The sequence below is a fragment of the Bos javanicus genome, chromosome 6 (assembly GCF_032452875.1).
Source record: "Bos javanicus breed banteng chromosome 6, ARS-OSU_banteng_1.0, whole genome shotgun sequence".
NCBI lineage: Eukaryota > Metazoa > Chordata > Mammalia > Artiodactyla > Bovidae > Bos > Bos javanicus.
The window spans coordinates 4,431,972-4,457,366 of NC_083873.1; the positions used below are offsets into that span (position 1 = coordinate 4,431,972).

Sequence of the window (25,395 nt, forward strand, 5' to 3'; positions counted from 1 at the left end):
GCAAAGCAAAACACTAAATCATCTTTGCTCTGTTCTGGTTCGCACTAATTTTGCAAATCTCAGAGAAGATTTATTGGCCTGTGTCTTGGTTTCTGTACCATAATGAAATGCTAATTTCATTTTCATAAGATGATTTCTGTATTGAATATAAGATAACTTGTGTCATATCAGATTTTTTAGGTTTAATATTTATGTATTTTTACTTTAATTTCAAACTCTCAAAAATTTCTAAATATAACAACATTTTATATTTTTACTGAATTACTCAGAAATAAATTACCACTAGATTGTTTAGTGTGCATCTCCTACAACCAAGGACATTCTCCCATGTAAGCGCAAGAAAGAAAAAACTGTCTTTACCCTCTCAGGGTCACTGTCAGGGGGCCTGCTGATTTAGCTGACAAAGACTAACAGAAGAAAAGGAATACACACATTAATATTTTTATTTGCATGAGAGTTCTCAGAAAAGAAATGAAATTCAAAGAAACAGACTCAGGAAGTTCTGTACCCTTCTTAGCAAATAACATAAGGTTTGGCTTCAGGGGGCAATAAATTGTAGGCCAGTAACTAGGAGATGAATGGAGTATTTTATATAAGGTTTATTTACGCAGACTCATTGTGCCTGCTAATGCTTCATCTCCAGAGATGAGTTGTTCTTCTCATCCTGGTACAGAAAAAAGACCAAATTGATGCTACCTTCACAAAAGGAAATTGATACCCTGCTTTCAGGGAGATCATAACAATCCTCGTATCAAAGTAGTGAGTTTTTAGGATGGCGTATTCTGATCCCCTTCACATCAAAATCAGAAAATGAACACTGCTAAAATACTACCATATAATACTAAATTCAATGTTTTGCCAGTTATTCTGTTCGTGTCCTTCCTACAAAAAAGAAGGATAGAACCCAGGATCAGAGACTGCATGTAGTCTTTCATGAGTTTTAGCCTCTTTCAATCTGGAACAGCTCCCCAGTCTTTGCTTAATTTTCTTGACCTGACAGTTTACACATTTTCAGCAGGAATACCACAATGTGAAGCTGTGTTCCTGAAGGCATCTTATCAGATGTCTGGATTCTTCTCACTACAGGTGATTTTAATCTTGATCATTTCATTCAGGTGGAATCTGCCAAGATTCTCCAATGTAAAGTTATTCTTCAGTATTTCTTTTAGTATTCACTAAGTACTGGGGGAGGGAGATCCTGTGAAATTATGTAAAGATCCCATTCCTCATCAAAATTTCAGGCACGAGTTTTAGCATCCATTGAGATTTCTATTTAAATTATACTGTGCTGGCTGCCAAATAGTGATTTTTTAGTACCATAATTTCTTCTACATTTATTAGTCACTATTCTAATGTAAAGAAAAGATTTCTTCTGTCCCTATTTATGTCTATTTCTAAATTTTTATCAGTATATGTTAACCAATCCTATTTTATTTAATGAGTTACAATGCATTTTATTATTACTTACTTTGATGCTGAAATTGTCCCAAATCTAACCAGTTCTTTAATATTTCCTAATTCTGGCACAAAAAGAAATTCTAGGCTCATCATTTTCACCTGCATATGAACATTGTGAAAGAAAGAAAGAAATACAGGAAGGAAGGAAGGAATATAGATCATTGCAATCTTTAACAAAACTTATGTACCACTATAGGAGGAAAGCTACTTGGTGTAAGTCTATTATATAAATGTTAAACAATGACTGCAAAGTTTAAAAACATATTAAAAAATAATTAAAAATTATTTTTAAATTTTAAATTCAGTAAAAAAAAAAAAAAAAGGAAGCAAACTACAATTGGTACAAATGTGCACACCACACATTTCTCTCTCCTGAACTCAAAATTCAAAGTCAATATCAACAGAAAATGTGGGCAACGTCAGAAAACTATAGTTTCTACCTGAACTGAATGCAGACTGCCCTCTAGAGGCACCATTTAATCAATACAATCCAATGTTTCCAGCTGCAAGTGAACCTATCTGTATCTCCGTGTAAAGTTTTCAGAAGCAGTTCTCTTTAAATATGTAGGCTTTACTCTGCACATGAGCTTCCCTGGTGGCTCAGTGGTTAAAGAACTCACCTGTCAATACAGGTGAGTTCCATGAGTTCTGTGGGTCGGGTTCAATCTGTGGGTCGGGAAGATCCCCTGGAGAAGGAAATGGCAACCCACTCCAGTAATCTTGCCTGGGAAATCTCATGGACAGAGGACCCCGGCAGACTGGAATTCATAGAGTCGGAAAGGAATCAGACACAACTTAGCCACTAAACAACTGTACACATACTAATAACTCATCATGATTTCCATGTATTGTGTGCCACCTCTAACAAAACTAATGCAAGCAATCCAACAAAAAAAAGTGGCTTCCATTTTATCAGCTAAACAAAAGAATTGGGACATGTGATCACAAGACAAGACATCAAATTATCGTATGTTAGTTTGTGACTTTTGGTAAAGCTGTTAGCAAATTCAAAATCTCCCCAAAATTTCATGCAGAAGAAATGCCTCCATAATTTATCCCATTATTTCCTCACCATCTATAGATGAATCCATTGTGGATTCAGCTTGGAAGCTGCCTCACTGGGAGGTCTCCACTTGGCTCTGAACCTTCATATGTGCTGCCGCAAACTTCAAAGCTGCTGGTGGATTAAAATCAAGAACTGTAGTCACGTCTTGAAACTCCAACACAGGTGTAAAAAATCCACATTTAAACCGATAGAGTTTAAATAAATATTACTTAATGAGCAATCAAAGAGAAAGGTAAACTATTTCTCTTATCATAAAAATTTTATATAGCTCTCAAGAATATGGCGTCTAAAGTATTCAATACTTCAGATATAGTTATTAGAAGTATCACTTTCTCACCTCCTTTGCAATAATTTAAAATAATTTGAATAAAGTCTTTTTTGCCAATGGCTGTTCCTTAAGAAAAAAGTCCTTTCAAATATTTGTCCCAATGAAATTCAACTTTAACAATATAGATTTTAGAGAATAATTTTAAGATCATATTGTTTTATTTGATGATATTTTTACCTAAATCCACACAGTCAATATTAAATAGCAATGCGATACTGAGGAAAATATTATAATTATTGGACATGACTTAAAATTTAGTCTTCCAATCCTCCTAGCTGCTAAGTTGCTTCAGTTGTGTCCGACTCTGTGCGACCCCATAGACGGCAGCCCACCAGGCTCCCCCGTCCCTGGGATTCTCCAGGCAAGAACACTGGAGTGGGTTGCCATTTCCTTCTCCAATGCATGAAAGTGAAAAGTGAAAGGGAAGTCGCTCAGTCGTGTCCGACTCTTAGTGACCCCATGTACTACAGCCTACCAGGCTCCCCCATCCATGGGATTTTCCAGGCAAGAGTACTGGAGTGGGGTGCCATTGCCTTCTCCGAATCTTCCTAGAGAATGTCATAACTTGGTATTATGTACAGATCTGAGCAATACATTTTGATAAATTAAAGGAAAATTATAGTTGACACCAAAATGTGGTTATATTCACATGAATATAACCTGCTCTAATTTTCTACTTTGCTTTTTTGATATAGACACAATTATAAAATATATAATGTTCCTGCTGAAATGCTTATTTCCAAGAACAGTGTAGAGGAGGAAAATTTTTGTCTGGGCTCTGTAAGAAAAAACAGCTTAATAGGAGACAAGCTCACAAATTTTCTGTGACATGGGAGCCCTCTTGGGAAATGAAGACCTGAAGAAGTGGCAAAATCTAAATACTTTTGTACTAAACTGATCAGAGAAAGACAATTGTGGAAAAGTAACTGTAACTTATGAAGAGGCTAAAGGAAGATAAGAATTATTTTAATGAAGTCTGTTCATATGGATTCCTCTTCTTAATTTCCCATCCTTGATCATAAACATGCTTCTTTCTTCCTAGTATAGGGAGGGCATCTTTCACAAGCTAATTTTATCTCCTGTTTGCAGGAAGAAAGGGGGGAGATCAGAATGATTTTTTGTATCTGCTGTTTTTCAAGTATCTTTTGTTCAAAATAATCGTTATGCTGAAGTGACATATTTTGGGGTGGCATACTCTGCCATTGTTCCACATTCACAATAAAATTTATAATTTTGCTCTGCATGTTCAATTTTGTTTTCAATAAATCAATATGAGCATATTTCCTCTGCAGACAGTGTACAAAAGCATTAACCACATGATACAAATGTTAGAGTAAGTGCCAAGGTTTTCTTGACATAAAAACAGAGGTTTAACTTATTTACAATGCTGGTTGAGAATTATGTTTCCTATCACCTGAATCTTTAATAAGAGTATTCACTTTTTATACTCTCTGCTTCTTCAAAAGAATGGAATTTTATATAAATAAAAAACAATCTTGATGGTAATATGCCATATTGAAACAACAATAATAACAAAACACCACAGAATCTACTCCTATTGACCCATAAAATTCTCAAGCTACCTCCTTCCTGTAGCCCGGTTAGAGGGTGCTATTTTGTGTATTTTCAACCCTGTAATAAATGGTAGCATAGCAATATTTGGATGACTTCTTTGCTCTTCTGCTGTCCCTATAGAGAAACTCACATCGTAACAAACTCTGGTATTCCAATGTCAGCCTATCCAGCAGATCTAATATCTAAAAACAGGGTCATTTTTCTCTTAAAAACTCAGAGCTTGTTAGGAGAGGAGAGAATCATGCTTACTACTTGCTCTTGGACAAGATTTTATCCTTATTTATACTTCTCAAGCATCTACCTGACTACAGCTTGATTCCAGGGAACTGGACCCCTCAGCTCTGAAGTCCCTCCAGGACCCTGTTTGCTGGGGCTTCCCAGGTGGCACTGTGTATGTGTTAGTCGTGCCCCACTCTGTGCAACCCCACAGACTGTAGCCCTCCAGACTCCGCTGTCCATGGGATTCTCCAGGCAAGAATGCTGGAGTGGGTTGCCATTCCCTTCTCCAGGGGATCTTCTCAACCCAGGGATTAAGCCAGAGTCTCCCTTTTTTCAGGTGGCTTTACCGTCTGAGCCACCAGGGAAGCCAAAAAGAACCCATCTGCCAGTGCAGGAGATGTAAGACATGGGTTTGATCCCTGGGTTGGAAAGATCCCCTGGAGGAGGGCATGGCAACCACTCCAGTATTCTTGCCTGGAGCATCCCATGGACAGAGGAGCCTGGCAGGCTACAGTCCCTAGGGTGGCAAAGAGTTGAACACGACTGAAGCATGTTAGCACGCATGCACCCTGCTTGCTGATGCCTAAAGCTCTATGGCTTGCAGCAGAAAGGTCTCCTCTTACAGTCTTCATAGCTGTTAGGACTTCCTCAGCTCCTTCTCCCACAGGCAGAAGTACTGAGATGAGGAGGGAAGAAATCACACGGACTCCATGGAGAGAAGGCATCTAGAGAGAACTGATGAGCAACCTACCCATGACGTTGTACTCCAAGCATCCCTGCCTTCAGGATTCCTTGGTATCCTTGCTGACCTCAGTCCTAGTTGTTCCTGACTACTTGTTCTCTTGTCAAACATTTAATGATCATTGTGAGGCTCTGGAGGCACAGTGATATCAGCAAGCTAAACGCGTGCCTGCCTTCAGGGTTTCTAATCTAAAAGAGCAAACGCGCAATTACAATCAAGTGTAATTAGCAGCCTAATGTAGCAAATGCAGGTTGCTATGGAAATACATAGTTAGAACATTTTATGTCACCCTCCCATACTTAAGGTGAGAACTGCACCATGGCTAACATTTAGCCAGAAAAAAATGCCAAGGCTTGCATGTATCACAGTATCTCTTATCGAAACAGTGTATAGTCATCGATGCTGTATCCTGTCTCAACCTGTCATTCTGCCCTTGTGAACGAGAATGTTTCACTTGCTCAGAGCAGTCCCAGTAAGAAGGCCAAACCTCATCGCAGCAGGATAGTTGTAAGAGGATGTGGTTTCTCCAGAACTGTGCTCACCTGTAACCTTTCGCGGTCTGAACAGCACCTGCAGCCGCACTTTATCTCGGTCCAATCTGGCTCCCCTGCCCGCGCGCTCCCCCAGAGCACCGCCGCAAGAGTTTTGGCAGAGGGCTGTGGCATCAGCTCAGCGACTTGGCACATCACAAAAGCAGCGGTGCAATAGACAGGTATGCAGGCTGAGGGCAGTCACAGAGTTCATGTGTAAGCAATATCGCCATTCTCTAGGCTCTCTTTTCAGACATGCGAAAACCACATTTAGACACTTTTAAAAATTATTAAGCTACATAACCTTGGGTTAAACTCTTGAAATATTCATTCTTGCCTAAGGCCAATGCTACTTTGAAAATTTTGTGAGCAAACCTTTTCTCTTCTATTACCTCCTTAAGCCACACAACTGTTAGAGCTCCCAATTACTAAAATAATTCAGATACCATGCCTTCTGGATCTAAAACACATTTATACAGAGTAATTTCTTTATTGAGTAATTTCTTCCTCCCACCAATAGCCAGGAGCATGCTCAGACTACTAATCACAGTAACAAAAAGTAAAACCTAAAAGTCATGGCTTGATTGTAGTATTTCAGACAACACTGCTCATTCTGTGTCTCTAGAGGTTGCAGTCCCGGTTTTTGAACATATGGAAACTTTTCCATGATAGAAGAACATGCTATTGATTGATCCTTGTCTTATATTTGAAAATATGCTTTGTTCTTCAGAATCTTCCTTAAAAAGACTTGGCTTATGATTTAACATCAAAGCATAACATGCGACGTTGGTGGCAGGCTGGGAGGAAATGTGGACATTTGAGGAAAAAGGAACACTAGTCTCCTTAATTCTTGCCTTGGCGTTGCTATCTGCCACTTAACCCCTCTGAGTCTCATTTCTCTGTCTTCCAAATGCAAGAGAGAAATTAAATAATCTTCAGGTTATTCCCAAGATTGTGGCTTCTGTTTTCTCTGCTGAGTGTACTTGTTTTCCTTAGGAGTTTATACTTCTTGCATGTACTAATGAGGCAACTATAGCATGTAACCATAAAAACCAAGTCTGGGGCTTTGGGGCTGTGTGCTCCCCAGCAGTCACTTTCAGTGACTGGACATTCCATGGTTTAAAGTATAGATATCCAGCGTTGCTAATATACAAGGCACAAAGAGTTAAAACCACGACTGTTCTACAATATAAAATGAACATATGTCCACAGTTTTAATTCAGCTCATTAATGAGGTTTGCATTCAAAGAACATTTGAAGAGTTGGGGATTTACAGGCAATTTAATAAAGGAATGTTAGAATAAGATGCTAGACTAGATACAAAAATGGTAATGCCCTAAGAGGCAGTAAGCCATAAACTTGAGATTCTTTTCTATCAGAGAGGATTCTACAAATTAACAATGTCTTGGCTCTAATCAAATAGTAGAATTTAAATAATTAAATTATCCTTAAATGAGCCTATTAAACAATGGCATAAAAAGACTTCACTTTATCGGATAATTTTTTGGGGAGGTGTTTGCACTGAAGACCCTTGAATGTGTAATAAAAGTCTGAGGGCTCCAAATATACTTTCTCTGATACACCTCTTTCTCTGATTCCTCCAATTGCTGGGTTACTGGGCAGATTGTTACCTCTCAGTGGTAGTCTAGGGGGAAAAGAGTTCAGAAATCATACGTAAATTAGGGAAAACTATTTGTAAAATAAGCTTCATAGTCACATTGGCCTAACCTACTATCCTATAGGTAAAAAATAATTCATATTAATATCATTTCTATTAGCTTTCTAGGCTGATTTATTCTTTGAGTGATGGGTAAGAAGGAACAACAGTAACACAGGAAGTTTATATCCATGTAAGTTTAAAGCAAGCAATGAGTAAGCAAAGGGTCTAACAGGGACTTACTAGACTTCTTTGTCACCATCAACTTGGAAAACTCTTAGCCCAAGAATACTGCCTCTATAATTCTCTGTTCACTTGAAATGTCACAAGGAGGCCACCTCAAATAAAGATTTATTTAATAGTATTTAATTCAAGGGGTCATTTTATAAAATTTTCATAGTTTTTCCATGGTAAAAAAAAAAAATACATTTTTTTAAATCAAAGTGTACTCTTAGACAAAGAAAGCCACAGTAAGATTTGAATTTAAACTGGCCGCTCATGGCGATAACTTAAAATGGGTCAGTGATTATTACCTTTTTCAGTTCAATTCAGTTCAGTCACTCAGTCGTGTCCGACTCTGCGACCCCATGAACCGCAGAATGCCAGGCCTCCCTGTCCATCAAAAACTCCCTGAGTTTACCCAAACCCATGTCCGTTGAGTTGGTGATGCCATCCAACCATCTCATCCTCTGTTGTCCCCTTCTCCCCCTGCCCTCAATCTTTCCCAGCATCAAGGTCTTTTCAAATGAGTCAGCTCTTTGCATCAGGTGGCCAAAGTACTGGAGTTTCAGCTTCAACATCAGTCCCTCCAATGAACACCCAGGGCTTATCTCCTTTAGGATGGACTGGTTGGATCTCCTTGCAGTCCAAGGGACTCTCAAGAGTCTTCCTCAACAGCACAGTTCAAAAGCATCAATTCTTCAGTGCTCATCTTTCTTTATAGTTCAACTCTTATATCCTATACATGACTACTGGAAAAACCTTAGCCTTGACTAGAGGGACCTTTGTTGACAAAGTGATGTCTCTGCTTTTTAATATACTGTCTAGGTTGGTCATAGTTTTTCTTTCAAGGAGCAAGTGTCTTTTAATTTCATGGCTGTAGTCACCATCTGTAGTGATTTTGGAGCCCAAAAAAGTAAAGTCTCTCCCTGTTTCCATTGTTTCCCCATCTATTTGCCATGAAGTGATGAGACCGGATGCCATGATCTTAGTTTTATGAATGTTTAGTTTTAAGCCAACTTTTTCACTCTCCTCTTTCACGTTCATCAAGAGGTTCTTTAGTTCTTCTTCACTTTCTGCCATAAGAGTGGTGTCATCTGCATATATAAAGTTATTGATATTTCTCCCGGCAATCTTGATTCCAGCTTGTGCTTCCTCCAGCCCATCATTTATCATGATGTACTCTGCATATAAGTTAAATAAGCAGGGTGACAATATACAGCTTTGATGTACTCCTTTTCCTATTTGGAACCAGTCTGTTGTTCCATGTCCAGTTCTAACTGTTGCTTCTTGACCTACATACAGATTTCTCAGGAAGCAAGTCAAGTGGTCTGGTATCCCCATTTCTTGAAGAATTTTCCACAATTTGTTGTGATCTACACAGTCAAAGGCTTCGGCATAGTCAATAAAGCAGAAATATGTTTTTCTGGAACTCTCTTGCTTTTTCCATGATCCAGCGGATGTTGGCAATTTGATCTCTGGTTCCTCTGCCTTTTCTAAAACCAGCTTGAACCTCAGGAAGTTCACGGTTTACATATTGCTGAAGCCTGGCTTGGAGAATTTTGAGCATTACTTTACTAGCGTGTGAGATGAGTGCAATTGTGCAGTAGTTTGAGCATTCTTTGACATTTTTAGGAAGGTCAAAAAGATTTTGACCCTCTCTTCAGAAAGAGACATTGAACATATAACAGATATAATATAGTTTTGTACTTAATTTGACTTGGGGTAACTCATGGACCCCTGCCTCTCATCCTGGCTCCTGATCTATAGTTCCCAACTGAGAAAAACAAGGAGCCACCTAAAAGGCCATTGGTGAAGCACGTGGTCCTCATAGCTTGTCTCCCAAGCCTCTCCTGATATCTGACTCTGTAACTCAGCTGACTTTCAGTGTGGGCAATGATAGGTTGTTTTCTTTGGAACTAAAGCAGAAATGCCCCTCACAGTGGAAAACCTGAGCCCAGTTATTTGGGAATAAAACAGTCCTCTATAGTCCTGCTGTAGTGACAATTCACTAGCAACTCAAAAGTAGATTAAAAAGTCATGGGTGTCAGAACACATTCTTATCCTGCCCCTTATAAGTCAAGTGACCTTAAGAAAAGGTATTTAACTTCACTAAGGCTCAAGTTTAATTGAAAAATCAGGATGATTAAGGGGTAGGGCCCTGAGCAAAGACATCTGGAGCCATACTCCTGACCTAATCAGCTAAGTATTACAGAATCAGTGAACAGATCCCGGGTGAGGATAATACATACCCAGTGAAACTAATGCAAAGTTTCGAAGGCTTTGTTCTGTTTGTGTTTAAACGTTTGGTAGTGATGGCCTTTTAGGTGGCTTCTTCTTTTTACTCTACTCCAAACCTTGGGTCATAATGTCATATTAGACTATAACTTTGTTGCATGCAATTATTTAGTGAACTAGAGAAGAAAGCAGAGTTTTAGAGCCTCTGTTAATGCTTCCTTTGTGTCCCAACTTTATCAGTTCTTTGAGGTTATTTGCATACATTTTAAATAAGCATCTAATTAAGTGTTAGATTTGAGTTAATGTTTTGAATTAAACTTCATCACACAGTCATATTTATTCAACAACAAATATTTATGGAGAGAGGTCATACTATGTGCCAAGAAACAGGGCAACAAATAAAAGCAGACAAATGCCGTTCTTTCATGGGACATATATTAAGCCTGTATGGGGTCTGGGGAGAAGAGTAAACAAATAAGAAATCAAGATCATAAAAAATTATAAGGAGAAAATTAGAATTAAAGGCCAGTAGTAATGGGTATGAAAAGCCATTTTAAATAAGTTCATCAGCAGAGGTTTTCTTAATAAAGTAACATTTGAGACAGACTCTGAAGGGCGTGGGGGAAGCAAGACGCATGGAGGAAAGTGCAGACACCGAGCTCCTGTGTGGGAAGCACACTGGCGTGTTCTGTGATGGGCTAAGTGCGCCTGGAGAGGCAAGGCGGAGGGGAGTGGATGATACGAGCTCAGAAACGGAGCACAGGAGCTGGTCATTTGGGGTTTTGGAGGTCACAGAGGGTCGTATCAAAATGATCCCCTCTGGGGTTTGGGCTCAATAACATGTTTGTCACAACGGAATGTAACACCAGAAAGAGTTGTGACCTCTTGGCAGGCAAGTCTGGTTCAGAATAGGTCAGGAAAGCTGCCTCAGAGGCTTAACAATCAGTCTAGTCCAATTCCATTGGACTAATTAATTAATTGGTAATGTAATTAACCTGAAGGATTTGGGGCACTTATTAAAGGAATTTTGAGACTCAGAGGATTGCAGGAAACGCTGGGCATAGGCTAACAAACTTGATACTACACGTATATAAGCTTTGGGGCCATGAAGGGTTACACCCAGTAGTTCTATATGGTGACATCGCATGTGGGCCATGAGGCACAGATATTCCACAGCCTGAGGAAAGTATAAATAGAAATATGAGGGTTCAGGTGTATTATTCAGAGGGTTTTTTCCTAGTACCAATAACAGACACCAAAAAGCTAGCTTAAGAAAAGACAAATAATTCATTATAAAAGATATGGGGTAATTAGCAGAATATAGGGTAGGAAGGTAGTCATGGCTTAGGGTTGATTCAAGACTAGAAAATTGCGAAGACTTTCCATCTCACAGCTCTGCATTTCCCTACCCAGCTGCTTCATTCTTAGCTCTCTCTGCACACAGAAGAGAATCTCACTGGCCAGGCTGGAATCAGTTATTTACTCTTGGCCCAATCAGCTATAACCAAGGAAATGAGGTCAAGTAGTATCAACAAGCATGGCTGTCAAAGCCTCTGCCTGGGACCCACTCTCAAAGAAGGTAGAGGGTTGGACAGACAGCCCAAGTAACCTCTGCCACATCATGTGATTAGATCATCCACCTATTTATTTTACTTGGAGACAACTTTGAGAAGTATTCCTGAAAAAAATCCCTACCCCAATTCAAGGGGTTGTTTTCAGGGGATGAAAAATGATGAGGAAGACAAAACAAATGTAAAGAAAAATAACATAACGAATACATTTTTCTCTTGAATTCTGTTTTTAATGAGACGATTTCTCCATCATGTCAGCATGATACAACCGAAAGAAAAATGGACTAGAGTCAGAAAATCTGATTTAAATTTTTACATTATCAGTTAATAGTCATGGGAATGTAAGCAATTCATTCTGGTTCTCAGATAAATGTTGCAGGTTGGACTAGCTTCTTTTTAAGGTAACTTCCAGATACCCTTTGACTCTGATATGATATTTCTATTTGGTGGCAAATAATCCTAGGGATTTGTTGTCAGTTCATTGAAGACATAGAGCAAAAATGGCCAAGAGACAAGCTATAGAATCCTACACATCTGAGTGTGATCTTGGCCCTGCCACTGTTTTGGGGTTTGACTTCGCATAAATCAGTAAGTTAGTTACTAAATCCAAGTTTGCTCATCCGTAAAATGCAGGTAAATGCTGACTACTGTAATGAATTGTACCCACTGAATAAGAAAATGAATGTAAAGCACCTGCCTTCCTGGGAGTGTTTAGTTCTGGTCATTGTTATCAGCCTGTGAAAAATCCCTCAACTTGTTTGTATCTTACTAGATTACTTAGAATAAATGTGCGGGTAAGTGAAACTTAAACTCCAATACTCTTTAAAGTTCTCTAACGGCAGCAACTAATGAATATGAGATTAGAGACCTGGAAATTCTAGGGGTGGGGGGCATCATACATAAATAACACCTCCATGTCACTCACGAACATAATAATTTTTAATTACCTTTGTAAAATGTGGCTTTCCCATGTCCCCCGGGGGCAGGTGTGAAAGCATGGAGCTGGATAATAAAATCCTCAGTCTGATTGAGAGGAATACTTCTGATCCCAGAGGGGTCAGCCTGGGGGCCACGTCGAGTCATAGAAGTCCCTGTTCTGTGAAGGTAAGGAAAACCTTCTGCTTTTTCTCAATATACCCTTCAGCAGCGTGGTCACTGAGAAGAACGCACGGGGAGAGTCCCTGAATCATTTCCAGTAAGGCACTTCCTTGATGACTGAGAGGACAAAGTGAGCCCGTGCAAACTTCTCTTACACAGTCACTTCCTGTTACTAAAAAAACCCTCCACAGAAGCTCCTTCCAGTTTAAAGTGTGATATCAAGGGACCGTCATTACAGGAAAGGGAGGTGGAGCTCACGCTATTAGAAAGAGTGCTTAATGCAGCAACAACTCTTTTATTGGGAGGAGCTAACCTAATGTATGCAAACTCACTTACATTGGGTTACTAAAATCCACACAATTCATGCCCATTTTTTAAAGGAAAAAAAACAAGATTTTCCTGATTAGATAAGTTCTTTGAATTTTCTCTTGTTTCAGGATATTTATCTATGGTGCTTTATGTAACAAATAGAATTCAAGGGTAAGCTCAAGCTAGGAATTTTGCAGATACCTTTCTAGAAATACATCATGAATGACATCACAAACTCTTAAGCTCTGCAGTCCTTCCAATTAGAAACTGTCTCTAATGATCACTTCAAAATAAATCTAAATTAAGTAAATTAGAGAATGTGGCTGACCTTAAAAATATTTACATAACTTCTGCTTTGGTTTCTTAGTTCTAAAATGATCCAGGCTCGTTGTGGAAAAGCTACACTAAGCATAGAGAAAACTATAGAAATCATGTATAGAGAAATTTATTGTGGAGCTAATGGAGTTTGCAGTCCCCTAAACAAACATTGTCTTTCTTTTTTTTTTTTTTTTCAAACATTGTCTTTCATAATTAATTTGCGAGGTTGCCTCAGGCCTCACCAAACGTGGATCAGCCTCTGAAATCCCCTCCATGCCCACTGCTCCTAGAGAGCCTTGCTTAGCATTGAGATCTGTGTGTCTCCTTCTGGCCCTCTCTCTCTCTCTGACACACACACACACACTCACATTCACACTGATACACATACTCTGTCTCACACATACACACTTACATTCACACTCTCTCTCTGACACACACACACACTCACATTCACACTCTCTCTCTCTGACACATATACACACTCACATTCATACTCTCTCTCTCTGACACACATACTCACACACACTCACATTCACACTGACACACATACTCTCTGACACACGAACATTCACTCTCTGACACACATACTCTCACACACGCACTCACATTCACACTGACACACATACTGTCTCACACACACACTCACATTCATACTGACACACATACTCTCTGACACATGAACATTCACACTCTCTGACACACATACTCTCACACACACACTCACATTCATACTGACACACATACTCTCTGACACATGAACATTCACACTCTCTGATACACATACTCTCACACACACACTCACATTCACACTGACACACATACTCTCTCACACACACACTCACATTCTCTCTGACACAGATACACACACACACTCACATTCACACTGACACATATACTCTCTAACACACGAACATTCACACTCTCTCTGACACACATACTCTCACACACACACTCACATTCACACTGACACACATACTCTCACACACACACACACTCACATTCATACTCTCTCTCTCTCTGACACACATACTCACACACACTCACGTTCACACTGACACACATACGCACACACACACATTCATACTCTCTCTGACACACATACTCACACATGCACACTGTTCTGTCAAACACTTTTCTCACTTAGTAATTCGTTATGGATCCTCCTATACCTCTTTCATTCACTTAATGAACAAATAGTATTGTGTACGTTCTTTCCACTTCTCCCTGAAAAAGAAGCATTTGTTTTCAAAGTGAGAAATGCCTTTCTGCTAATGATGAGGGGCCAAAAAGGCTTTTCTCTCCACTTCCTTCCTTCTCTTTTCATCCCCACCCCCACTCTCATACACATGCCTCTAACTCCCAGTTAAGACTTCCTTCCTTCATGGAAATGCTTTTTTGTAGTGGCCATCTACTTTAGCACCAAAAAGAAATTTAATGATGAGAATTTGAATCCCCTCCAGAAGCCTGATCCTCTTATTCTCTATTTATCAACCCCTAAGACTCTTTCGCTCATGACTGGCTTCCCTGCACATTCTGCTCACTTGTTCTCTGGATCCCTCCTTGTATGGCAAAAACCTCACAGCCCTATTGCCACCCTCTTGGCAACTAGTTCCCTGTCTTCTGGGGACTTGACTGGAACTTCTCTGTCTCTTTAAAATAGTTTCCCCTATCTCTTCCTTGATGAAACTTGCTCATCATCCTATACATTTCCAGGCAAAGGAGAGCAGGCATCTGGCTGGTTCTTGTTTTGTCTTGTTTGCTTTGTGAAATGTAAGGTGAAGACATCTACAGAGAATGAGAGAGTAAAGGTGAAGTCCAGTGGTTAAAACAGGGAAGATACCCACGTGGCTCTAGCGGTAGAGAATCTGCCTGCAATTCAAGAGATGGGGGTTTGATCCGTCGGGCGGGAAGATCCATTGGAGAAGGAAACGGCAACCCACTCCAGTATTCTTGCCTGGAAAAATTCTATGAGCAGAGGAGCCTGCCAGGCTACAGTCTGTGGGGTGACAGAGAGTCAGACACAACTGAGTGCCTGAGCACACACACACATGAAATGGCCACTGAGAGACAGAGACGGGAGAGAGGGGCAAAGCTAAAAAGAGTTCCTGGGGCACAGTGAGGACCACTGTATAAGACCAGTCACTAACGAGCATTTGGGCTCCTAAATCTTCAGTCTCCCCATCACTTCTTACCGGCTTAATTCTCCTCAACTTTTAAATATTGAGACTTCATACTATTTTATGGGTAATGTTCTTTGTTCACCATTAAGTATGATTTTATTTTATTTATTAACTTTTATTGAAGTGTACTTGTTGTGTTAGTTCCAGGTGTACAGCAGAGTTATATGTCTATATTCTTTTCAGGTTCTTTTCCATTATAGGTAATTACAAGATATTGAATATAGTTCCAAGTGCTATATTGTAGGTCCTTCTTGTTTATCTATTTTATACATAGCATTGTGTATCTATAAATCCCAAAGTCTTAATTAATCCCTCCCTCCCTCCTCGCACATTATGAGCAATGTTCTAATTCACTCTTTCACATCCTAGCCAACGTTGATCATGACATCCAAGTTTTTCCAACCACTTGTCATACCACTCACAAGCTCTATCTTGATAAACCCATGGATTCACAAGCTCCACCTTGATAAATCCATGGCCATTTTGCATCTGGTTTTTCACTTGTCCTTTCATTTGCATTTGATACTATTCACTAACTTTCTTAAAATGTCTTTCTCCGTTGACATCTATAAAAGTGTCCTTCAACACCCTCCTTTTCCCTCCGCTCTTTCCGTCTCACTTGCCATCACCAGTCTGTCTTGTATCACCTGTCTGTGTGACACTAGTGTTACCCAGGGATCGGTACGTCGTGGTTGGTTCACTAAACTTCAAAGCACGTGCCGATGGCTTCTGACACATACACTTACTAAACATGTAGTTCTTTTCTAGATTCATATCGACTTCACTCAGCATGTTCACAGATGTGCTCAGTATCTTTCCTGTTACGACTGTTTGTTGTTGCTCCGCTCTCCCTTTCCCACTTCCCAAGATGCACCCTGTCCCGCCACCCCACCCTCCTTTACCAGACCATGCAGTTCCATGTGCTGTGCTTTCTCACATGCTGTTTATTCTTCATGGAAACCTTGCCTCCATGCCCCTTGGATGCACTGTGTTTCCAACTGTGTTTTCATGCGAATTGTGAAATCATAGTACCTCCCTCTTTAGTCTCACAGAGTTCTCTGGTCCCCTTTTGCTCTGTCCTAAACTATGAGAAAAGTAGACTTATAATCACCTTATCTCTAAGAATCCTTCACAAATAATCTCAAAGTCTACAGGAGGGATATTGAATATACACTTAAAAGCTCAGCTTCTCATCCTAAAGCTTTTGACTGGCAGTGATTGTCAGATGCCCACCCCTCACTGCTGCTCCTAGATGTTAGCTATACCACTCCCGGGGCACTTTGTGGTACCACTCATGGTGACAAGTAAGCCTAATATGTGGCTGTGCTCTCCAGAGCCCAAACAGAGCTAAACACTATGGTTCTCTCCATTTCAATGGAGAGACCTTTCTTTCCCAACTTTAGCTACACAGGCCCCCAGTACTACTTTACACATCCAGTGTTTGCCAAAAATACATGTGGCCGTCTTTTTGATTTTCATGCTTCTGCAAATGGGGAAACTGAGGTTCAGTGAAGCTAAGTACATTTCTCGTGGTTTCTACTATAGCTGTAGGAATTGCATTCTGGACCTAAACCCAAATCTGTCTGGGTTGCTCTATACATCCTGCTTTTAATGACCTCTTCCTCAAATAAGAATCATTTGAAGTGACTGGGCCTGAACTCAACTGTTACCAGGAACGATGCTGGTGTCAGAGCAACCCCTGCTTTCCTGTGTGTGGCGTCACCCTTGCATCGAGCTGCAGCTCCTCTACTCTCTCTCTCTCTGAGGATAAGGTCTCCCAGGAACAATCCCCAGAAGTGTCTCTTCATCTCCCAGACTTCTGGCATCTCCTTCTCAATTGTCATCTGAAGTATCTTCAAATATCTGATTCCTTAAGTACACACAATTTCCAGCTGAAATCTCTGCCGAATTACTATTTACAATAGCACTCGCAGAAGGAAATCCTACATTCAAAACAAAAATTTTTCCATTCTCACTGATATATTGATGAAACTGAAAAAAAGGATAAGAAAAATTCTTTTGGAGTAAGACGAGGGTGGGTCAATGACAAACTTTGGAAGGCATCTCTCATTTTCCCACTGGATGGAGCAAGCGTAAGAACAGTAAGGGAGATTCCCTTTCCAGGAAGAAACATATTTCATTACGACTTTAGGAGATGGGTAAAATGCTTCAAATGGTTCAGAGAGTATAATCTTTTAAAAGATTAAGTAAGTTTCTAATCATAAAGAAATATGATTTAATGAAAAGTCCTGAGACATAAGTCATGTTCCCTTTATTGTCTGCCTTTGCCAAAAGTAAGAGGGAGAATTACTATAGAGAAAATGGGAAGAAGTGAAATGAAGTTGCTCAGTCGTGTCCGACTCTTTACGACCCCATGGACCGTAGCCTACCAGGCTCCTCCATCCATGGGATTTTCCAGGCAAGAGTACTGGCGTGGTTTGCCATTTCCTTCTCCAGGGGATCTTCCTGACCCAGGGATAGAACCCGGGTCTCCCACATTGTAGGCAGGCGCTTTACCGTCTGAGCCACCAGGGAAGCCCATAGAAATGAGAAGACTAACTCATTGCTTTGAGGAAACAGAAAAACATTATTGATGAATATGAGGAATATTAATATGAAGTGGGTTTTAATGTTCTGTTAACACTGAAAAACATTGTTGATGAATATGATGAATATTAACATGAAAGCGGGTTTTAATATTCTGAGACAGTTGAAAGTAAAAAGTTGGTGAACAGAAGACATTGAAAGTCTTGCAGGCAAAGAACAAATCATTTTCTAAGTGAGAATAATACTCAATTCCAAAGTGGACATTAAATGGAACTTACATTAAACTAATACAGTGACAAAATTAATATATGAACCTTAATTTATTACCCTGTAATTGTGTGTCTTCAAATATGAAAGGAAATGATAGAAGACTTGAGATGTTTTCTTGAACAAACAAATATATCCCAGTAATGCCTAAAAACAAGGGTTCAACCTGGGATGGGAAGGAAAAGTGTTTGAATTTTAAGATCTACCAAAACCGAATTTGCTTAAGAGTGTTGTCATGTGTTTAGATTCTATTTTGCTTTTCTTATTTTAACTAAGACACAGCACTAAGAATTGACTTTTAATAACTTTGGTACCAGTTGAGGAGCGATTTCCCAGTAATTGGAGACAAATTCTAGCTCTGGACATTCTTCCTAAGGCTAAAAGTCTTGGTAAAATGCTTTGAATGACTCAGAGAGTATAATCTTTTAAAGTATCCCAGTATGAACTTGGGGCTTCCCTGGTTAAAGCATCTCGGTTAAAGCATCTCCCTGCAATGTGGGAGACCTGGGTTCGATCCCTGGGTTGGGAAGATCCCCTGGAGGAGGAAATGGTAACCCACTCCAGTATTCTTGCCTGGAGAATCCCATGGAGGGAGGAGTCTGGTAGGCTACGGTCCACGGGGTTGCAAAGAGTCGGACATGACTGAGCTACTTCACTTTCACTTTCAATATGAAAGATTGTGAGAGAAAAACTTCTTGGAAACTACAGTAAGTTGACAAACGTTTTCTGTAACCACATTTGTTAGGAAAAAACATTAATTTCCCTTTCCTTGTTTCCTTTTTTCAAAAGTTAAGCTATTTCATTATCAAAATCTTTTTTCTCATCTCTAAACTGGGATGTGATAAGAATAAACTGAGTGAAAATGTGAAAGCATTTTCTAAATATAGAGGGCTAAATTGCTTGCATACATACGTGCCTAGTGGTGTCCAGCTGTTTGTGACCTCAAGGATTGTGGTCCACCAAGCTCCTCTGTCCATGGAATTTTATAGGCAAGAATACTGGAGTGGGTTGCCATTTCCTCCTCCAGGGCATCTTCCTGACTCAGGGATCAAACCCACATCTCCTGCATCTCCTATATTTGCAGGCAGATTCTTTACCACTGAGCTTCCTGGGAAGCCCAAAAGGGTAAAACACAATTCTTATGATCATGATGGTAGTGAGATTAGCTTGAGCCTCAAAGCCTTCTTATTTTTTCCCATACAATTACTAGCTTACTCTTTGAATCCCATTATTTAATTTTGAGTCGTGGTAACTTTGGAATGTTTTGATCTTTTTTTTTTTCTGTTAGGAAAAATAAGTAGCATTGTTGTACAAGCAGCTGTTTACTATTCCCTGGGAAATGTCTGAATAGCTGGCTAGGAAAACAGCAAGTTCTTAGGCAACAAGAAGTTGAGAAGAAGCTGTCTCAACTCAGCTGCTGTACTTTGTGGTGTTTGAAGCTCATAGTAGGCAACCTGGGTGAAGTCATTTAAATGAGCTAGGTATCTTTCTCTTAGCTCTAAGTTCAGCTAGTAGTTTTTAGCTTTATAATTCTAAATGTGTAATCAAATCTCGAAACTAAACAGGTTGGGTTGACAGACAGACCAAGCTGTGTTTCCCAAGCTATTACCATGCCTAATATATGACATATGACTCCTTCCATTCATTTTGAAGGTTTTAAAAGCTTCCACTATACATAAATATCAGGTATATGTCCAGACAAGAAGATCTTGCTATGTATGTTCACCTTGAACTCTATTTTTGTAATAAGATATAACACCAGAAATTGCAGGAAAACAAGATCAAATTTTAAGACACAAGAATTAAAACTCTTATACAAGAAGAGGGATGAAAATTTCCTCCCATTTGAGAGGCATCCATTTGTTGCACAGATGGCTATCTATAGGAAAGGAGAAATGGGGCAGTAAACTCAGGCTCCTCTTGTTTGATAAGTAAGAGATACTTTTGAATAGGACACTTTCTTACTCAAAAGTTTTCTCTTCCATCGCTGGGAGGATTTGCCCAAGGTTCCACAAGAGATGGGGTTAGAGAACACTGGAAGATGCAGGGTGTCCTTTGGAAAATATGAGTGATAGGTGCAAAAGGATCCCTTCTGCCTCCGAGAAAGTAATAATCCTAGAAGCTCCAATCCAGGCCACTTTGGCGGCCCCAGGAGGAGTGCAACAACCCCAGAGGGTGTTGGTAAAGGAGGGCACCAAGCCTGGAAGGGAAGGGCGACATCTGGATGGAAATTAGAATAGACTTTATCACTTTAACATTAAAAAAACATAAGGCATCCAGGAGCCTGCAAAGAGAAGAAAAAGAATTCAGAGTCTCAGGGTTTCCACTGAACAGACTTCTGGAGCTAAAGGTATTATCTTCACCTTTGGAATCATTGTCTTCTCCTAGATTTAAATGACTTCAGCAATCACATTTGAAAAAAAAAAAAAAAAGAAGAAGATGTCTCTCTTGTTATGCAAAAGGAAGAATAACATCAGCCTCCTGATTCAGAAATTTGTAACTTTGTGACACTACTAAAGGAAGCAAAATTCTTGGCTTGGAAGATTACCATGAATAAACACATTAATTTAAGAGTTGTTTAGCAGATTATGTATTCCTTATGTTCTAGATCTGTTCATTGGGTTGGCCAAAAAGGTTGTGCAGGGGGTTTTTTTGTGTTGTTTTTTTTTGTTTTTTTTTAACAAGATCTTATGGAAACTCACATTTTGGCCAACCCAACAGCTTTCTGACGGAATTTGGGTCTCTCTTAAGGACTTCCAAACCTAACCTGGGTTTGGGAATCCAATGCCTCAAAAGTCCTTTTTTTTTTTTTTTTTTTTATTTCACTTTTAAACTTTACAACATTGCATTGGTTCTGCCATACACCGAAATGATCACTAAAGATCAGTTAGCAAATATCTGCAATTTTTTTCAGGCTATCATATTGAAAGACTGTCTTTGAGTCAAGCTCATTTTCAGACAAAACAGTCCTGATATACACTATTTGATCACTTATGTTTCCAGAAGTCATCACCATAGTCTCCCATTATTCCTACATCATCTTCATATGTACATCCCCTTTCTTAATTATTATATGTAACTATGGTTTTTGCTATTTAAAAGTAGTATCAAAATCTATGACTTATTGAAATGTATTGTCTCAGGAAGAAAGTGATATCTTTCACCTGAGGTCTCCAGGCTAATCACTTGGTGATTATGAAGTGATGCAGAAAGGATTTCATCATTAATGGAATGGTCCCTCTAATCTTCAGATTTTATGTTCAAAAACCAGAAAATACATGAAAGACATGTCTGTTTTGATTTTCTAGTACTTAACACATACCCAGTTCACAGTCTATAACCTGTAAATATTTAAGAATGAGTACATGAATGAAGGTGAAGTCAACACATGTATGTAAAGTACAAGAAAAAAGTGATTTGCAAGCAGAGTACATCATGAGAAACGCTGGACTGGAAGAAACACAAGCTGGAATCAACATTGCCGGGAGAAATATCAATAACCTCAGATATGCAGATGACACCATCCTTATGGCAGAAAGTGAAGAGGAACTAAAAAGCCTCTTGATGAAAGTGAACGTGGAGAGTGAAAAAGTGGGCTTAAAGCTCAACATTCAGAAAACGAAGATCATGGCATCTGGTCTCATCACTTCATGGCAAATAGATGGGGAAATAGTGGAAACAGTGTCAGACTTTATTTTTCTGGGCTCCAGAGTCACAGCAGATGGTGACTGCAGCCATGAAATTAAAAGACGCTTACTCCTTGGAAGGAAAGTTATGACCAACCTAGATAGCATATTGAAAAGTAGAGACATCACTTTGCCAACAAAGGTTCATCTAGTCAAGGCTATGGTTTTTCCTGTGGTCATGTATGGATGTGAGAGTTGGACTGTGAAGAAGGCTGAGAGCTGAAGAATTGATGCTTTTGAACTGTGGTGTTGGAGAAGACTCTTGAGAGTCCCTTGGACTGCAAGGAGATCCAACCAGTCCATTCTGAAGGAGATCAGCCCTGGGATTTCTTTGGAAGGAATGATGCTAAAGCTGAAACTCCAGTACTTTGGCCACCTCATGCAAAGAGTTGACTCATTGGAAAAGACTCTGATGCTGGGAGGGATTGGGGGCAGGAGGAGAAGGGTTCGACAGAGGACGAGATGGCTGGATGACATCACTGACTCAATGGACGTGAGTCTCAGTGAACTCCAGGAGTTGGTGATGGACAGGGAGGCCTGGTGTGCTGCGATTCATGGGGTTGCAAAGAGTCGGACATGACTGAGCGACTGATCTGATCTGAGTGATCATGGATTAAAGTCCTTGCAGAACAGAGAACATTTTTTAAAAATTCAATTGCAGGCTTACAATATTCTAAGGCTAAAATTCTCTTTTCTGACTACCATTCATTGGCAATAGAAATTACTTTCTAAGCAAGTAGTGATAGAAAGTAGTAAGACTTTGGATATGATCTTAAAGGTCAATCTGGTTTGTATATACCCCACAAGAAAGTTCAATTCCCTCAAAAGTTTTCTGAATTATATTTCTTAATGGCTCAGGCTCCTGCATCAAACAAAGTAAATTATGTTTTGTCCAGTGATTTTTTAGCCATGTTATTCATGTCTCCTCACATAGGTAAAATGCTCTTTGTTGGGATTAAGCCAGCAGGGCTGAGTTTTGGTATGGGTTCAGCCACCCTCTCATCATATCTCTGAACTTCAATTTAATCCTTCTTAACTTCAAAGAAGCTCAGGCTTCCCTGGTGGCTCAGATAGTAAAGAATCTGCCTGCAGTGCAGGAGACCCAAGTTCGATCCCTGGGTCAGGAAGATCCCCTGGAGAAGGGAAGGGCAACCCACTCCAGTATTCTTGCCTGGAGAATTCCATGGAAGTAGAGCTAGACGAGCTTTAGTCCATGGTATCGCAAAGAGTCGGACATGACTGAGCAACTAGTACTTCATTTCACTAATATCAAAGATGCCTCTTCTGACAGCCTTATAGAACTATTATGAAGTTCAAATTGAAGCAGATAAAATACTGCAATCCACAGAACTCACATGTGCAAAATTGTAATTTTCTTTATTTTTTAAACTGTTTTGTTTCAATCTGGGACCCCCATCCCACCTTTTGGAGAATAATTTTAGTTGACTGCAGAAAATCTCAGCCACTTTGGTATTTGCTCAGACAGTTTCTATTTTCAGTGTAGTCCTACGAAGGAATTCTCTCCTCTGTCTTCTTGCCATAGCAGCACCTACAATCTGTGAAGCAGATTTGTGAAGAAATCCGGCTGGAGTAGAGTTGCCAGATGTGGTAAATAAAAATACAGAATGTCTGCATGCATGCTAAATCATTTCAGTCACGTCCAACTCTCTGTGACCCCATGGACTGTAGCCCACCTGGGATGCTCCTCTGTCCCTGGGATTCTCTAGACAAGAACACTGGAGTGGGTTACCATGCCCTCCTCCAGGGGATCTTCCCAACCCAGGCATCAAACCCAGGTCTCTTACGTCTCCTTCATTGACAGGTGGGTTCTTTATCACTAGCGCCACCTGGGATGCCTGTAGGATGTCTGCTGCTGCTGCTGCTAAGTCGCTTCAGTCGTGTCCGACCCTGTGCCACCCCATAGATGGCACCCCACCAGGCTCCACTATCCCTGGGATTCTCCAGGCAAAGAACACTGGAGTGGGTTGCCATTTCCTTCTCCAATGCATGAAAGTGAAAAGTGAAAGTGAAGTCACTCAGTCGTGTCCGACTCTTCACGACACCATAGACTGCAGCCCACCAGGCTCCTCCATCCATGGGATTTTCCAGGCAAGAGTACCAGAGTGGGGTGCCATCGCCTTCTCCACATAGGATGTCTAGTTAATTTAAATTTCATAAAAACAACAAAACATTTCATGGGAAAAACTTTTTTAAAAACTACTCTGCATCTAAAACTCAAATTTATCTGGATGTCTTATGCTGTTTTGGCAACTTTAGGAGAAAAGCATCAAGTTGCAATAATCCATCATCTTACACTGCCATTAACAGCAGTATAATCTAATCCTTCTGGTCTTTTCATTGGCTTACATCTTCACTGGCAATCACTGAAGCTGCTAGGTCCCTCTTCTCATCTCTTGTCCCCAGATTCATGTGATAAATACTGTGTTTTCCTCAATCTGACAGCCAAGCATTCTTAAATCCACAGAACCCAAGTTAACCATTTTTATATCATTCTCAGGAATGCAGGAAATTTCTGACTGTGCTTTCACAACACTCTGGGGTTGAGGTGTCTGTCCAAGGACCCCCCTACCTAGACAAAGTCCCAGCTGTGTGCCTTGAGGCTCTGCAGAAATTCTCTTCAAGACTTGCCCCTTCCCCAGGTTTAACTCAGGGGGTAAGGCCTCTCGGCCCTATGATGTTCAGTCTGGGCAGTTTGATAGATGAGGGGTGAGTTCCTAGAAGAGTTGGGCTCAGTTTCCCCAAGAGGAGGCACAACATTCAGGTTTTCCCTGATCCCTTCCCCATTCTTCCTCAGGGCCTTTATCTATTATGACCTACTTTTATCTACCATTCCCTGGGTGGGGGTGGGAGTGGGGAGTGTGGAAGAGGTAAAGGAATAGGTTTATATCATCTTTTCATCTTCCCTCTTTATCATTTATGGTATAAGATTTTATGCCCTGATTCTGTTTTTTTTCTCAAACATTTTGTTATGAAAACTTCAAATATATAGCCAAGTTGAAAAGATTTTGTGATGTACACCCATAGATTTCACCATTAAAAATCTCACTCTACTTGTATATCATGTATCTATCCATCTACCTACTGCTCATTTCATCCATCAATCCATGTTGCTTTTTGAGACATTTCAAAATAAATTACACAAAAGGAATTAATCTTAAATTTTTAAAAATATATTGCTAGAAATACTAGCCTTGCAATTCAAAGCTTCAGTTTTCAGGATGGCCTCTATTGAAGAGTCTGTTTTGAAATCCAAAGGCTGAACAGGGACTGTTTTTCCTTTTGCATTCAATGACAAACTTGTTCAGCCCTGAGACAAAAGGTTATTTCTCACTGAGCAAAAAAGGATTAGTTACATGAAACAAAGAA

General features: G+C 39.9%; 1 protein-coding gene across 1 annotated transcript in view; it reads left to right on the forward strand.

The window, feature by feature from the left end:
* Positions 1–25,395, forward strand: part of TNIP3 (TNFAIP3 interacting protein 3) — a 120,271-nt gene that overhangs the window by 44,972 nt on the left and 49,904 nt on the right. Inside the window, exon 3 of the mRNA XM_061421202.1 lies at positions 12,590–12,707. Within this exon, the coding sequence (XP_061277186.1) occupies positions 12,590–12,707 (118 nt within the window). The remainder of the gene's footprint in view (positions 1–12,589; positions 12,708–25,395) is intronic.